Source organism: Buteo buteo, chromosome Z (genome assembly GCF_964188355.1).
Source record: "Buteo buteo chromosome Z, bButBut1.hap1.1, whole genome shotgun sequence".
Taxonomy (NCBI): Eukaryota; Metazoa; Chordata; class Aves; order Accipitriformes; family Accipitridae; genus Buteo; species Buteo buteo.
The window spans coordinates 52,192,147-52,210,129 of NC_134204.1; the positions used below are offsets into that span (position 1 = coordinate 52,192,147).

The 17,983-nt window shown below is 35.3% G+C and overlaps 1 protein-coding gene across 1 annotated transcript in view; it reads right to left on the reverse strand.

The window, feature by feature from the left end:
- Positions 1 to 2,588: 2,588 nt before the first annotated feature.
- LOC142026833 (long-chain fatty acid transport protein 6-like) overlaps positions 2,589 to 17,983 on the reverse strand; it is a 40,485-nt gene continuing 25,090 nt past the window's right edge. Inside the window, exons 6-10 of the mRNA XM_075020235.1 lie at positions 10,596 to 10,686; positions 8,593 to 8,791; positions 7,885 to 7,982; positions 5,777 to 5,907; positions 2,589 to 3,697 (exon numbers count right to left, since the gene is read on the reverse strand). Coding sequence (XP_074876336.1) covers positions 3,521 to 3,697; positions 5,777 to 5,907; positions 7,885 to 7,982; positions 8,593 to 8,791; positions 10,596 to 10,686 — 696 coding nt within the window. The 3' untranslated portion in view covers positions 2,589 to 3,520. The remainder of the gene's footprint in view (positions 3,698 to 5,776; positions 5,908 to 7,884; positions 7,983 to 8,592; positions 8,792 to 10,595; positions 10,687 to 17,983) is intronic.

A 17,983-nucleotide genomic window follows, 5' to 3' on the forward strand; every position in this document is an offset into this window, starting at 1 on the left:
TCTGGGTATGGGGTGGGAAATGAACAGGTTGGTCTGAATATTTTCTCATTCTGAAAGGAAGGCCCTTCCTGGTGTTTGACTTGAACATCATTATCATTCAGCCTAACTTCAGTGCCAGTTCAACAACTTACATATCCATGGGAAATGTGACCTTTTGCTGCAACATGCTTCAGTGCATCTGCTGGCACCTAACCTACTGGCTGAAAGAGAGAAAACCACTGGACTGAAAATAATACACTGTTTTCCCCTTAGGAAATACAGAGCCTATGGTTCTGTAGATTTTCCCTTTATTATTTTCTTGATGTCATAATCATCCTATCTCTTGAGATAGTGCATGGGACAGGACTCTCTTACTAGCCTTTGAAAACAGGCAGACTGCCCAGGCTGTCTTGGTTACACTGAGGAATACAGGGGAGTAGCTGGAATTCTGTATTTCTCTAGTGGTCACACCTGGGAAACAAACACCTGTAAGCTGCTCAAGCTGGCTAAACAATAAAGAGTCCTGCTGCTGCTGAAATGTACCGCAGAGCTCAGAAACACCAACTGGCTGCCCTAGTGGTGGACAGAGTATGAAAGTTAGCACACATGCATTTTTCTTCTAATGCTCTCTCCGACCTAACCACTCCACACAGAAACAATCTTCTTCATCTTGGATACTTTACAAAATAAGCCACCAAATGGTGACACTCACAAACAGGTTTTTGTTTCTGTCCTGGTTTCAGCTGGGATAGAGTTAACTGTCTTCCTAGTAGCTGGTACAGTGCTATGTTTTGAGTTCAGTATGTGAAGAATGTTGATAACACTGATGTTTTCAGTTGTTGCTAAGTAGTGTTTAGACTAAAGTAAAGGATTTTTCAGCTTCTCATGCCCAGCCAGCGAGAGAGCTGGAGGGGCACAAGAAGTTGGCACAGGACACAGCCAGGGCACCTGACCCAAACTGGCCAACGGGGTATTCCATACCATGGGACATCCCATCCAGTATAGGAACTGGGAAGGGGGAGCAGGGGAATCGCCGCTCGGGGACCGGCTGGGTGTCGGTTGGCGGGTGGTGAGCAATTGCTCTGCGCATCATTTGTACATTCCAATCCTTTTATTACTACTGCTGTCATTTTATTAGTGTTATCATTATCATTATTAGTTTCTTCTTTTCTGTTTTATTAAACCGTTCCTATCTCAACCCACGAGTTTTACTTCTTTTTCCCGATTTGCTCCCCCACCCCACTGAGTGGGGGGGAGTGAGTGAGCGGCTGCGTGGTGCTTAGCTGCTGGCTGGGGTTAAACCGCGACAGTTTCCATTTTGTTTGTTTGTTTGTTTGTTTTGTGTGTGTGGAAAGGTATTTACTTGTTTCCTTATCTTTTTTTTTCAGTTCCCCCCCCCCCCCCCATTTCTGTTGCACCTAAGCGGTAGAACCTTTTCACTAGTCATAAATAGTATCAAATATTGTAAAGCAAAATAAATCAAAAAAATGGTAAATCTGATACCAAAGCCAAGCATTTGATTTCAATGTATTCATTTATATTCTATTACAAGATTAAACATGCTACCATGGATCTCAGGGTACATTTTTTGGAAAATTATTTTAAAAATGTATTATTTGCCATAGGAACTGCATAATTTTTACTGTTATAATAAAAGAAAAGGGATCCTGAAGTATACTTAGCATACACTTATGGTAAGATGGGCGTAAGAGATAAAATAGTTTTGATTTCAACAACCAATCCTTTGCTCAAAATTATAACTTAACTTGCAAATTTGCATTTAACTTTGTGGTAAATACCTGATTCCTAAATTTGCAGTTCTTGACTAGGAAAGTGCAACTATCTGCAGAACAGAGCAATGGTACTTCTATCTGTCTGAATAAGTGGCAACCCTCCTCCCCCAGCAGCTTTCTGTCATAGACAGCCATTTTGGGAACTACATAAAGAAACAGATATAAAAAGTGGGACTGCTCAGGAAGTGCTAGACCATAGTGACCCCGTCCACCCTTACCCAGCAGCCCTCCCCTTTCCCCATTATGTACTTAAGAATTACATTAACGTTTACCATAAAGCATGATGTTGGTGTAAATAATGTTTGGTCTTGCTGCTTTGTAAATTGCAAAATCATGAACTTGCTTATTTATATTGGCAGTCCCATAAAGAATATGATATTCAGAAATATAAGCAAGCTATGAATCTTTGTATACTTTTTCACTGCATCCTTGGTTTGGGTTTTTAAGGAAAATGAATGGAAGTGATAATCAGAGAATCAAAAGTTAACGCAAGTTCTACCATCTTGTTAGATGAGCAAAGTAGAAAGAAATAAGAAAAGATAGTTAATTTTTTACGTATATTACATCCTACTCTTTTACAAGAGCCTGGTTTCATACCACAATTATGATAGAAGAGAGACCTATGATGACCATTGAAGAGAGTCACCCTTTCAGTATTCTATGATACTGCTTCTGGCTGCCCAACACTGTCATCACGATTCATTAGAGGAGGACACTCTGCAAGCAGTGTATCAAAACAGGCTACAAAACAGACTTTACGTGATCAGACTTAAATCAAACTGAGACAGTACAGAATTTGGTTTAAATAACCTTATACTTTATTTTAAAACTTTTAAAAAGCAATGTGTTAGAACATACGATTTAGAATTTTAAATTTTCTGCTATATTTTATACTAATAAAATAATGATCTCTGGCAGTCATTAATAAGAGTGAGGAAGCTATTTGTTAGTCAATATGCATGACATAAAGTGCTGTAATAATTCTTTTTATGCTATAGAAGCAATTTTCCCCATTAAATGTGCACATTTTCTCTGCCTATTCTTGATCGGCTGCTAAACATTTCACAAAAGTTTGCTCTGTCTTCAGAATTTGACACTCCAAACAGCCAGTTTAGCAAATGAAAGAGCATGGATTATGACAAAAAATCTCAGCAGTGATGTTAGTATAAACCTCTTAGTTTTGGGTTTGTTTGGAGGGCTTTCTTCTGCTTCACTTTCTTTCATCTTATGTTCCATCAGAAAAGTCCTCTGCAGAACAGTTGTTTTCTCTTTCAGCCACTGTCAAGTCTTTATTTCTTAAAATATATATTCAGAAGTATATGTGATACGTAAACTACATTAAAAAATGTTACTGGCATATTTTCTCTCTCTAGAAACAACAACTTGTGTCACAATATATTTATATGTTGAATCTTTTTTAACTACGTGTCATACCACATATCATTCATGTTCATTTGGTACTAAGAAAAACTATCAGACTCAGCATTTATATTCCAAAATTAAGATAAAATTGATTTCAGTTACATTTTACAGGTCATTTACTTAGATATTGGTCTCAAGAGGTAAAAAATGATTAGTGAATAATAATGATCAAGTGAGGAAAGATACAAAGACATACCTGAACATAAATATCAAGTATATAAAATATTATTCTGGATAACTACATATAAATACTGGTAACTAATGTTACTGTTTTCTCATACAGTACCTTGCATAGACTGTCCCCTAATAGTCTATTATAAGGTTAATTAAAGTTTCATTTTCCCAGATAAGATCATCTCATGTACTTCTTTGGTTAACAAGACATATGCTTTCTTAGAATTATCTAAAAAATAAAGAGGATCAGTAATCATAGATGGATTAAAACCTTCATCCACCAGTCGAAATTTTTGTTGTTTGAATGTTCCAGTCATTTCCATTTTTTCCTATAGAAGAGAGAAAGATTTATTGTTCAATAGAAGAGCTTCTTCTCTTTTACTCACATTCACATTTGTTTTTGAAAATCTTACTTGATAGAAGGTTAATACTGTTCTCATTATGCTGGAAGACTAGAACTTTTGTGCTGCTATGGACCAACACCTCAAGACATGGTGGAAAAAAGTTACAGCCCATTGCTTTCTGCATCACTGTGCTGTGTCTCATCACAGTGTCTCATCTGGTGTAGCCCCAGCCTGGCCAAGACAATCTAGGTTCTTCATTTGTGTGCATTATGAAACTACACATTGTAAAGAATCTGAAAGTAAAAACTGTCATCATCAAGAAACTCTTACTTAAAAAAAATCAGGAAATTCTCTGTATCTATGATTATTGTCACCTTAAATAAAGGGTTGAAAGAATCACATACTAAATCAGCCATACTCATACTCAGCCAGGTCCAAATAAAGGTGGATCTTTACCATATATATTTACAATGTTTTCAAGCTTCTTTTCAGTGTCATTGTGTCCCTTGGAAAAAGTAGTGAGAGGCATCTCTAGTAAGAGTCTTTTCTCTATCTCTCTACCTCTTTTCTGCCCCACTTTATGACCTCTGTCCATTATCTTGTCTTCTGTCTTTACATTTTTATATATATGCGAACAATCTCTGAAAATGAAAAATTAAGTATTATCTCCAACAACTCAGAGAGCTGTTGTATCTACTCCAGATCTACCTCCAGATTCTATCTACCTGCTTTGGTTGGTCTAAGAAACATGCTGACATCTTCTGAAGTATGACTACATGTCAGATCAAGCTCATAAGGTTTTTAATTTTTTCCCTTGAATTTCCACCCACTGCCTTCTTTCTTGGTTAACAACAGCAGTACCAATAGCAATTCATCTGTAATGTAGGCATTTAAATTCTAATCAAAGTTCCAGATACTTAATATCCAGGCTATGTCCAAGATTCAGATTCATTCTGCCCAGCATAAAGGTTTTTTGTACATCTGTATAGCAATAAACCTAGACTAGGTTCTTAAAATTTCATAAACTGACTACTGCAACATTCTGAAGTGTAATCTTGCTTGTAAAGCTGCTGCAAAAGGTTATCTTCCTCGACTTATGAGATCTATAGATATACATATATTTCAATTTCAAGGTCCTTCATAACCTTTTCCTTTTTCCCCCTTTATTCTGAATCAGTATTCAATTTCTGATTGGCCCAGGGAACAACTTTCCATAGTTCATCTTCTCTTTTCAAACAATTATTATTTTTTTCATCTTCTCCTCAGACTTATGAGACTTCCTTCATAGGCATCTCCAAAAACATTTTTCTGTTTGCCTTTGTCATGATGTTTTCAAAACACTTACCAGAAATGACTATGCTCCTCAGACTTCACCTATTGTGATGACCAGTATTTTATGTTTGCTATACTCTCCCATTTTTTCTAGCCATATGTAGTCCATTGTATTACATTTACATTTTTAACTCTTTGGGGGAGGGACTATTTTTTTTCCCCAGATTCGACAGTTACTACAGCAAAGTACTAGTACACAAATAGGGATGACACTGATGATTATGATGGTGACAATAATAATGTACGTTTTTAATTCACCTTTTCAATTTACCTAGTACCTTTTCAAATGCTTTAACTTTTGTCATTATATTACACAGCAAATAACATTTCATTTATTGTGCACAATTGGTGTCTCCTGCTTTAGCTCTACTTCTCTCTTCTCTCATTTCCACTGAATAAAATGGATTTTAGATTATTTTCTCCAGATGCAATTGTTCACATTTTACTAATCTGAATCTTTTTGTTTTCCCATGTTCATGCTTCTAATGTCCCTAAATCCTTTGGTATGATCTCTATCCCTACTCATTTGTACAATTCCTCCTGTTTTAACATAATCTGCAAATTTAGTGACTTTTTGTGTAATTCCTTCCCCAGGACTCCATTAATGAAGACAGGACCAGTTCTAAAACTAATCAACTGATATATGAACAAGCACTCTCTGTTATTCATTTAGCCATCTCTGTGTTCAAATGATGTAGATGTTTGTATGCACTGTGCAATAATGCAGCTTACCTGCACTCTTAAAAAAAGAGGACAAGCATAACTTGGTAGATAGGTCACAACTTGCTTATACATTTGCCCCAAGTCTAATGATGTATTCTGCTTTAAAATAAGAGAGGCCATTCCTGCTTTTCCTTCATGATCTGGGGGAAAGGAAGTGAGAGGAGAATTTTGAAATGTGAATAAAGTTGACATTTTAGTGATGAAGCTTACAAAAAAGAACTGTAGTGCATTAATAAACTGACAGTCATATATCATCTTCTGAGTCGCAGGAAAGCTGGAAAATTACATTCGTATTTTATATGGTATTACATATATTTGGAGATCACTCAAGTGATCACTTAAGCAATAATGCTGTAAATGAGTTTGGCAGGTAAGAGTAAATGGAGTCCCATGTTCAATATTAATCAATAAATGTGGAAAAACATCAACATCATTCCTCTCTCAAAAACAAGAATGCTGAGCCTCTTTCCTGGATTAACCAATTATGTCTTCTCTTCAGTTTTAGTCTTTCTCTCTTGCCAGCATCTTCTCTCAAACTGTGGATCTGAATGTTGTTAACAGAGAGATTAAAAGTTCTTACTGGTTTGTCTGGAAAGAGAGCACTGTGGATCTATGGGAAAGACCAAAATGGGTAAAATCTAAAAGCAGTGAACTCCAGCAATCAAAAATAACTGCACACTTCAACCATCAGTTAGTAGTAACAGCAGAGACATTCTGCCAACCTTATCTTTTGTCTCCGTTCCATTTTTATTTTTTTTTTGCTAATGCTACAAAATCTGTAAGGAACTTGATTTCTTTATGCTTAAGTGCAATTATCAAGACAGTTGCATAAACTGGATAGGAATCTGCAGGCAAATGTTGTACAGGAAATTTGAAGCTCTCATATTTTTGAGTCTTATTTTCAGTCAGTCTTCTTTATTACGGTCTTTCTTGTTGTGTGGCTTTAAACTAGAGGTAAGTGACACCTTTTTCACATTTTAAACTCTTATCATTTTGTGGTGGGTTCATCCTGGCCAAGAACCAAACATCCAGCCAGCTTCTCACTCACTCCCTTCTCCCATAGCATGAGAAGGGAATAGAAGGAAAGCAAGAATACTCATCTATCAAGATAATGGCAGTTTAACAGGGAAAGCAAAAGCTGCATGGACAAGCAAAGCAAAATCAGGAATTCATTCACCATTTCCCATTGTCAGGCAGTTGTTCAGCTTCTTCCTGCAGGGCAGGGCCTCATTCAGCACATGTGGTGGTTGCTTGGGAAGACAAATGCCATAACCACAAACATCTCACCCTCTTCTTTTGCCCAAGCTTTTATTACTGAGCATGGCATCATATGACATGAAATATCCCTTTGGTCAGTTTGGGCCCACTGTCCTATCTACATCTGCTCCCAACTTCTTGCCTGCCCCCAGCATACTCGCTGCAGGGAGAAAGCCTGGATACTGTGCAAGCTTTGTTCAGCAATAGCCAAGCGTTGGTCAGTTATCAACACCACCAATGAAAATACAGCACCATACAGACTCCTATAAAGAAACTTATCTCTATCCCAGCCACACCTAGTATGCATTTTAAAAAAAGACTTAGCACAAGTGGGAATCAAGCCCTGATGATCTCGTGAAAATTAACAAAAAAATAATTATTAAAAAGAAATGAATATATTTTCTTTCTTAATAATTTATTTATTTGTCTCTTCATTTTATTTTTCACCTTGTCCTTGGTTTTGTAATGTATCTGTTTACAGATGTTTTATGAGGCTACATGAAAAGTGAAATAAGACAGAAAAATGTCATCATACACTTACTTTCCTTTAGAGTTGCTTTAATTCTTAGCTTGCTGACATTTTATTTTGACACATGGATGTGTGGATTTGTAGCTATCACAAATTCATGAAAAGTAACTTTTCAAAAATATATATCACTTCATACACATAAAAATGCATGATTCACTGGCTCATTCACAATCTGGTAGTATTTTTATTATCTACATCTACATTTTAGCTAGGTATTAAACAGATGATTCAATCAGAAGTGATTCATCGGTTTAAAACATGAAATAAAAGAGTTATGAGGGTTAACAACTAACCTAGGGGAAGAAAAATATACAGCTAATGCTTCTTTTACCTGGCACAGATACACCATACACATTTGCTTCTTGTATGAAGTCCAACATTACAATGACATCAGAAACTTCTGTAGTTGCAACATTCTCCCCTTTCCATCTAAAACATGTGGAAAAATAATTTAATCCCATGAAAACATATGGACACCTTCTCTTGAAAAAAACATTAACTTTAGTAGGAACTCCATTCATTTCAGACTAACACCACCTCAAATTTTCTCCCACTTGTCACATTGGTGTATTTATCTGATCACCAGAAGACAACACTTGCAATTCAAATGGTACTGGATACTAGCTATCACTATACAGCACAATGAAAGCTTATCATAATCTGATATGAGTCTTCCAAATTTTGACATGTATCTAAATGTATCAAATGTGACCAGTCTTTACTATTTGATACATTTTTTTCCACTTAGTATCCAACTTCCTTGCTCACTGCAAAACCATCACTAGTTACTATGCTTACTGGAAGGACTGTACAAAGAGATGTAATTCCTACAAAACATTCTGGAAATGAGCTATCCAGCTCCACAGGAACACTTTCTACAAAATTCAGCCCCTGTTAGCCACTTCAGGAGCATTATAAACTACATCACAATAGTAATAAACTGAACACTTCTCGTTGAAAACAAATAGAACAGTATTATTCTATTCTGCATGTCCATGTTTCTTTAATGAAAAAATCTGAAAAGAAACAATGATTATACCTGAAGGTATCTCCAATCCTGTCCCAAAAATACAGAAAATTCTCATGGTCTTGAACCATTAGATCTCCAGTATTTAAATAAAGATCTCCCTTCTTAAATACCTCACAGAGTAATTTCTTTTCTGTGTGTCTCTTATTGCCAGCGTAACCAAAGAAGGGGTTCTTCGCATTGACTTTGGAAATGAGAAGACCAGCCTCACCTATACAGAGAAGTTGAAAGAATGTAAACCTAAAGTATCATGCACATTTCCTGTACTTTACATTAATATCAATTTGGTACATACGATTTTACAAGACCAGGAACCAAGCTTAGCAGGGTTCAGTACATAAGACCCAAAAACTTAATTGTTTTGACTGCTTTACAATTCCTGTGGTCACCTCTATGTGCAAAGTGACCACAAAGACACAGTACAATATTGTCCACTCAAATTCCCAGTCTTTTGTATTTCTTCCTGATGACTCATCAAACTGTTTTCTCCCAGAACTGTTATCTATCAATTGTGAGTTCACTAGCAGGTTTACTATCCTCTAAAAGTGCAGACTTCAAGTGAATAGTATGTCCCACTCCCCACACCTTACTGAATTTCCAGTGATGAGTCTCAACTTTATCAGCTTCCTACTGAAAAACTGGTGTTAATAAAAAGCAGGTGTTCAACCCAGGCATTAAATCCCTATTTAGTCTCCTTTCAGAAGTTCTGAGAACACCTCTTAAGAATTTTCATTAATGTGATAAAGCCTTATTGCTTTCTTTTGGTCTAAAATATATAAGTTTTAACACAATTTGTTTTCTCAAAAAATAGGGAGAGATGGGGATAGGATTATCCTGTTATGCATGCAGAGTATCAGGGTGTTAGTTTGCTGAAAGCAGAATAGTTGTATGAACGCCTAACCTTTCTGGAAGCACATTCTGAACAACAAAGCTTATGAGTTACATTACTTTGTATCAGAGACAAGAATTATAAATATGAAAATACATAAAAATAAAAATGTGTCCAAAGGTATGCACAATTCTTAATTTAAGACTGCCTCTTTATGAAAGAGCTGTGCCTTTTTTCCATAAATTGGTAGTGTTTTAGGTGACAGCATTTATTTCACTTGTAGAGTCACTGCAGCCACGATGCTCTGAAGTTACAGGGCATGGCTAAGACAAAGTCTATAGATATAATACTTTTTATTAGACTGACTGGTATAATTGAAAAAAAATTAAGACCATGTGTCTAATTAGAGCATGTGTTCCCCTCACAGGTCAGCCTGACATCCCTACAGATAATTTCCTACAAAATTTCATGTTTGGGGGACCGTATTTTCCTCAAAAGTTCCCACCTTTGATTAAAACCTGTTACAGAACCTCTTAACTCCTTTGAAAAATCTGTTTCAGCTCCCTGTTAAAGCTGCCTCCCTGACCTTTGATATAAGTGTTTCTTGCTTCAGCTTCCAGGCATTAATTACCTTCCTACAGTACAACAGAGATGCTTCAGTATCTGATAAACACTTTGAATATAGGTATAATTGAGAGATACCAGATATTTGATAAGTATTTTGAAGACAGCTATAATCAAGCAACATCTTTAAAAAAAAAAAAATTGATAAGCTTAATCAACTCTCTTAGTCAGGAACACTTAATTTCTCACCAAAAAGCATTTGCTCTAATCACCCAGTCTTTCCTGTAGATTTCTTAGGCAACCATCTCACTATGTTAACTTCCTTTAAAAAACACAGATGTCATTATCTACATATTCAGAGATAATATCACATTCTCACTTTTGAACATTGCTCTTCTGTGAATATATCCAAGGATCTCCTAAGTTCTTCTGGTGTCAGCACTGGTATGTTTAATAATGTTCTGTCTTACATCAAAAATTATACTGCTTTTGTCAGAGCAAAGAGTAACAGTTGATGTTGGCATAGTATAGTAATGTAATAGCAAGGCTCCTTAAAAGAATTCTCTGGAGTATTTGTATTACAATTAAAAGGCCGTTATAACCTATTAAAATACATACTTACCTTTCTTAACTTTTTCACACCAACCATCCTTATTTCTAATTGGTTCATCTTTTTGGAAATCATACTTGATTAAATCAAATGGGAAAAAAAGCTAAAAAAGGGAAAAAGGGTGATCAGTTATTCATCTACACAGTGACATCTGGTGGCAGCAAATATAAGCAAGTAAACCTTTACTCCAGTTTGGCTCATCTAAAAGTAGAATCTAGTTTCATTTAAAAATGAAAATACTTTGTATGTAAACTTATACCATTTCCTGGAGATAAGCAACACCAAAACATTTTTATCATCTTGTAACTTTCAAAAATACTTGGTGAAGACACAGAACCGTAATTTTGTAAATTTTCTTACAAGTTATGGGATCCACATACCAGTGGAAGAGCCTACACGAGTCAGGGTAACAGAAGCATATCTGGAATTTAAATGACATCTAAGTGTGGTGGCTGGTATGAAAAGTGTTCTTGGGGTCTTCTGGCACCTAAAACAAGTGGGAAAACAAAGACCAAAATCTCCTTGCAAAGGAAACCCTGCTTCCTGTTGGGCTTTACCCTTGTTTAACTAGCCTCAGTTCTTGCCTCAAACCTTCTCAGGCTGGTGTATGCTGGAAAGTCTTATCATGAGCACCAGCAGAAGGATACCATGTTGTTTGACATGGTTATGTAGCTGTGCATGTTCCATGGATATATGACAGTTAGTTTTGCATTTTTCTGAAATACTGTGAACCCTTGAGTCTTGACACTGCTGACCTAGCTGACCTCCTAGTTATATTTTACAACTAACCTTCCTCTTGTATAAGGATCACAGAGAATGTGGCTCTAAGTCAGCTGAAGGAGAAGGCAAGATATTCTTATCAACACTAGAAACTGCAATACTTTTTTTTCTCCAACATACAGGGTCTGACTCCTATTTCGCTTCATTTTTCTACTGTGAAACAAATCCAAATTAGACCTTTGAGAGACATTGACAGATATCATATGCCTGATACTACATGGACCACTGTGTGTGCAGTTATTATCCTAAGGCTTTAGTTTGCCCAGATGGGGATTCGGATTTCCCTTTTCATAAATAAGTATATCAGCAATCTATATAACAACTACTCAAGCCAAGGATATATGACTATCTTCTCCTGGAGAAATCTTGATAAGCAAAGAAAACAATTTTAAAAAACCTGTGAATATATACCTGCACTCTTCACGATAAAGAATGCAATATAATTTAAGGCTGGTGTTATGAAAGTGACTGAAGTACTAAAACATAAACCCGTTTGCTTTTCTGCAACTAATCTGAATGAAGATTTGCATAATTATGTTATCCTAATTTGAAATGTTGCTGTAGCTATACCACATAATTTTGTTTTCAAGGAAGTCTGAATAAATAGCAACTTGAATCAAACACCAAGCACACAATTTCAGCCTCATATGTACAAACTTATTTCACTGAGCCTTTTCAATTTTCACCACTGTGTTTTCCTTCTACCCTAAGTCTGAAACAAAAAGATATTTTTAACAATTGTTCAAAGCAACAAGGCAATAGCATGCAAAAGCAAGTAATTATCCAAGCATTGGACACTTTTTGCATAAAGTGAAGGGTAATTTTTTTAATAACTACAGACTATAGCATTTACCAAAGTGAAGAATTTGAGAGCCAAAAAGTTGACCTGAATTTGAAAAGAACTGTATTATTCTTGATGAACAGAATGGGAGGTATTCATAATACACAAGTCATTTTTTCTTAGACTCTTTTCTTTTGGCCATCTACATTTAATTGCTGTTCTTTTTCACTTTCTTTTTTACATTGATACTTACTACTTTGATAGGTTTCATATCACAGACCAAATGCAATGAATAATATAAATAATAAGAATGAAACGGTATAAAATGAAATGTTATTCTGCTATTTTTGTGTTTGATTAGAATAGCAGTGTGCCCTGTTCAGATCCATTTTTATCTGTTCATTCCTTCAGAGCTCAACAGCTGTAGCTTATCAACATATTAGTCTGTATGATGCATCATTTTGTTATAAATACTCAGAAACTTTAATTTAATATCTGAGATGCATTTTTCAGTGCCTGCAACTTTAGAGTATTAGCTATGCCTATTCCAGTTAGCTTTTTGAAATGTCATGCAAATACATAATTAAAAGGAGAAAACACCACATACTGCATTAGACATGCATAATGAAACTATGCCAATATACATTCAGTGCAAACAGCTTTCTTTTCATATTAAATACTAGAAAATGAAAGCTCCAGAGAAAAGCATTTAGTCTGGGTATAGGCCTACATTTGTTTTATCCCATTATTCAAAATTTATTGGAAAAGAGGGCCTGAGCTGTTGAAGCATTACCATATTATTTTCACAGAGTACTGCATGCAGCATTCATCATTTTAATCTACATTTTACTCCCTAAAGCACCACATAAATGTACCAAACAAAAAGCATCATTTATCTAGCTGAAACTTAAAATGAGTTAAAATGCAACATTATTGTCTGTTACCATGCTGCCTGGATGTTATCTAATAACAGCATTCCCTCCACCACCCTTTTTTTTTAATTGACTAGAAATATGTGAGTTTAAATATTATTTTGCAAGTAGTTTTGAAATGCCTAAAGTTTCAAATTATAGTGAATGTTCACAGAACCTTCATCAGAGAACAAAGATCACAAGCTATTGCTTTTTATTTAGTTACTTGTTTTAGAGAGAGATAGTGTTGAATTCTCTAGAGTATCTGTTTATAAAACAAAGCATTACATTTAGTAGATTTAGTTCCAAGCATCTTAAAAAAGTTAAATGTAATGAAAAAAGAAATCTGGTGCATAGTATCATCATATCTTATAAATGGTTTAAAATTACACTTGTAATGCCTTATTTATGCCATAAATAGTAGATGTATAATTCCTCTGCATAATTTTGTTTAGCCGAAGTAAACACAACCAAGAAAAAAAAAACCTTTTAAAGCTATGCTTGATATTAACTGAATCACCACATATTATAATAAACCACCTTGGAATACACTTGAAGTATCTCAGATTATTTTAGCACAAAACTAGTCCAAAGAGCAGAAACAATAATTTTCATTGGCCAATGAATTTAAGAGCTTCCATGGCTTGGATTAACACATGCCAATGTTCCACCTGTGAATCCAGTTTTCCAGGGTCTTAAGATTTGCTTAAACCTAACTTTGGTTACTTTTAAACTAAAAAGTATCTCTTCTGCCACTTAAGTTCTGTGACTGCATGAAAAAAGTGCATAATACTAATTCTGCATCGCTGTGTGAAAGACAAAGTATTTTATATGTTGAAATTATTTATGATTTTTTATTTTGATCCATATAGTTTTGAGTAAGAGAGATTTAGATTCCTGTAATAGTTGGAATACTTATGCTTAAAATAATGAAAAAATACGTTTATAAATAAAGTTTGGAATATTTTTTTTTACATGCTGTTTTTTCAGATGTACTTGCCATGGGTTATATTTAGCCCTTCTTACAAGCTTCCTTGGACCTCATTAGTCCCACTCTCTCATTGCATGTTCTCTGCCATCACTCAGAATTTATTTCAGTGTAAGAAAGAGATTTATATGTACATTTCATAGACACAACTGAGAGTCTTACAGATTTTTCCCATATCACATTTACATAAATACACACATAATGTATGTCATATATAATAAAATCAATCATGAACTACACACATATATATGCCAGGTGTAAATATTAAGCAGTAATTTATTATATTACTATGTTAATCTATACACTACTTTCTTTGTAAAACATTTTAAGTTTTACAAGCTAAAAAGCTATTCAGAGACTTCTACTTTCCTGTTCGTTGACTCTATGTGAACATCCTTACTGAAGGATTTATTCACATACCACAGTGATGCATTCAAGCACATGGACCAATTCCTCTTACATAAAGAGTATAGTGTGAAAATAAAAAAGTGCAAACAAGAGCACTGCTTTGAGTTAAATTCTCACACACAGTGGCCTCTTGGATGTCTGACAATTGCTTTAACAATCATCTGTTTATTAACTCTTGTCTTCCAAATTATTTATGAAAATTAATGTGTTATGTAGAATGTTGATATTTATCCCAAGTATTTGTCCCCAACCGTTGGCAGTTACTGACAGAAAAGTTACTTTATTCATTCTGAGACCTCAATTCGTCTTTTAAAGTTTTAACTTCTGTCTGCATTTCACCTTTAGAAACTGTGCCATTGCCATTACCTACAACAGAAATGCCTTCCTATTTCTTTTCCTTTTTCCCTGCTAAAAATATTATACTTTGAACCTATCTGCTATTACTCCCACTATACTTTCAATATATGTATGTATGGGGTTTTATACTGTATTTACTTCATTCCAATTGTGCGATTATGTCAGTGAAAAGAACGTAAGTTTCTTCCTTCTCCTTTACTGTATCACATACATGAACCCATGAGCCTCTTTTCCCCTTTCTCAGTTCTCTTTCTTTCTATTCCCAGTTTAAGAAATAGGTGTTTAGGAAATCCCTACAGAGTATGTCTAAGGGTATCTCCTCATATCATCCCTTGTGTCAAGAGAATAATGTTTCAAAAGTTGTTGTAGCATTTCTTTGAAGAAACAATAAAAATTAGGAATTGGATGGCTAGGCCTTGTCTGTGGCATTTTCTGCTTTCCAGGAGACAGTCTCCCTTTCCAACTTCAGATCATTCATGGGTCAGCAAATGAGAAATAAAGCTGCTCTCCTTTACATATTGCTAGATGTCCAGTAGATGTCATTCAGACTGAAGTAAAACAAACACAAAAGCTACACTTCTGAATGCATTGTTTAATAATCTGTAAGCTGTAAAATGTATTTTAAAAAAAAAACACAACAAATTCCTGAAGTAAGTCAAAACTAATTTATCTATGGCATTAAAATACATGGCTTGTGTCACAATACTCACAGATAGTGGACTAATCAAAAACACATATAAAAGGTCCCCAAACATAAGTATTTGTTTAAATATGTACTTTTTTAAAAAAAAAGAACATCACTAAAATGCATGCCTCATGGTATTTTCAACATTCCTTCTCTCAATCTCTTCTAGACTTTTCTGAAACTGCACTATATCTAAACCCTTGTTCATGTCAACACTACTCTGCTTCAGCATACGAGGGAGCTAGCTGCTCCTGCAAACAATGTCATGAAGCAGACTGAAGGAACTGCCATCCAGCAGAACTGCACCGGTGATAGAAGCAGAGCCCCAGTAGTTAACAGATTGCAGAATTGTTAATTTGAGACATATAACAATTGTACTATTATTACTATGTCACGTTGTTCCACTGACACAAATTCTTTCAGAGAGAGAGACTGTGTATGTTGCACAACCATAAATGCTCTGGATCAAAACATATTACTTATAAAAAAGCTCCATCAGGAGTTTTGGAGTAGTCTCTGAAACCTCCTTGATTTGGAAGAGATTTGGGGCAGTTCTATTTCCACATAAAATGGGTCATATAATCCACCCACTGACCTGGCTAGACATAACATGCCCATGTAACCAAGGCGAGGTAGCTGGTCTCTGCACTGAATCTGGTTCTCAAGTGACAACCTTCATTCTTCCCTCAAACTCTACAGTCATAGAATGCCAAATTGGGGAAAAGGTTGGGAGTCAATACACCTCAGGCCCCTTGGAGAACAGTAGTAACTAAACCTTGAGCCTGCTCACAAATAATGTGCTTTAGCTACTTCCCTTATGACAGAAACCACAGGAATAACTGAAGACTTACTGTAGATTTATTTCTAGGGAAATGAGAGCATTGAAAAAGACAGCGTAAAATTGATTTCAAGCCAAGCCAAATGGAATGAATGGCTTTTTCCGGTTCATAAAATACCTTATGGTCTTTCCATATTCATACTGAGTAAGCAAGGGACAATCCATAATTATCTTAGCAGACTATACTGATGTTTCCATAGACTATAACAGTTCCAACTTGGAATAGTATATAAATTATAGAAAAGAAGACTAGTGAGATCAAGTATTCAGTTACAACTGCATTTAGTTTTTAACTGCAGTTTGCATGAACTATTTTTTCTCCTAATCTGCAGTGACTAACTCAAATCATATGTCCAATCATTTAAGAGGAAAAAGTAGCACATTTCATGTGCAAAAAACCCCCAAATACTAATCTTCCTTTTGGAAACACAAACAGCATATGTTATTGACACATGGAGTGCCACTATTAATACATGCAAAAGCCCCACACTACTTGATTAAAACCACAGATAATTAAACCAATAAATAGGTAATTTCAAGTCTAATCCTTTACCTGCTATAACCTTTAAATGGTATTTCCAAAAGGTTAATGACTTATGACAAAACTCTGTCTAGAAGTTCTGAAATACTGAAAACAAGTTTACTCAGGTTTGGAACAAATGTAAAATTTCATAAGATTAAAAAAAAAAAAAGGTTTAAAATAATTAAAGCATGTGGCTTAGAAAGCTCTGAAACAAAAATTAACATCAGCTCTAAGGTTCCTGGTTCACCTTCTGCTCCCTAAATTCCAGATTCCAGATTTCCTGGAGTGGATCTGTACCCTTCTAGAGCCATCCATCAGCACCAGATGTCCACCATGCATGCTACAGAACATCAGTCATGTAGAATAGAGAATTAGTAGAGTCGGTCTGCTTCAATTCCTGAGCTCTCAACAGTTTCTGAAAAACACACTAGCTCTTGTGGTGTTTTTCTGAGTATTTCCAGGTTCCTCCCTGCAGTCTGGGTTCCTATCCCAGAAATGAAGAATTCCTCTGGCCCCAAGTTGTAAAGTAGTCTGCAGTGATCATAATGGGGTGATGCTGTATTGAAGTAGTGGACCCTGGAACATATGCTGCCTAGAAACCTATTTGCATGTCATCAGAAGATAGCTATGATACATTTCCAAACAATATTTTTACATCATTCTCTGAAAAAAAGTTTTGTCAGGACATTTTACTATCAGTTTTCCTCAGGAGGACAAATGCCACTTAAGTCAGCAGGATTTGTATATATAGATAGGTATCTCAGTTTAGATACATATCTCAGTTAATTTGCAAATTCTAGGCAATGTGTGCAGTCCTATTTATTTCAAGAAGATTAAAAAGTGGTGTAAATAACAACAAAATGCTAAATATCTAGTCTCCTTGCTAGAAAGCCTTGCCAAATAATCTTTCATATTGTTAGCTAAAGCTTGGAACACGTTACTTACTGACTTCTCAAATGATTTAAGAGATAGTATTAATAGGATGCAAAGGGAAAAACCTATCTGTGAATTTCAAGCTGAGATAAATTCTTCTTCATTTACTCAGAAGGATGAAGGAAAAGCCTCCATACGTGATATAAATAATATGGATTCCGCTTTCCCAAGACATATAACTTCCATTGTCAAAGCT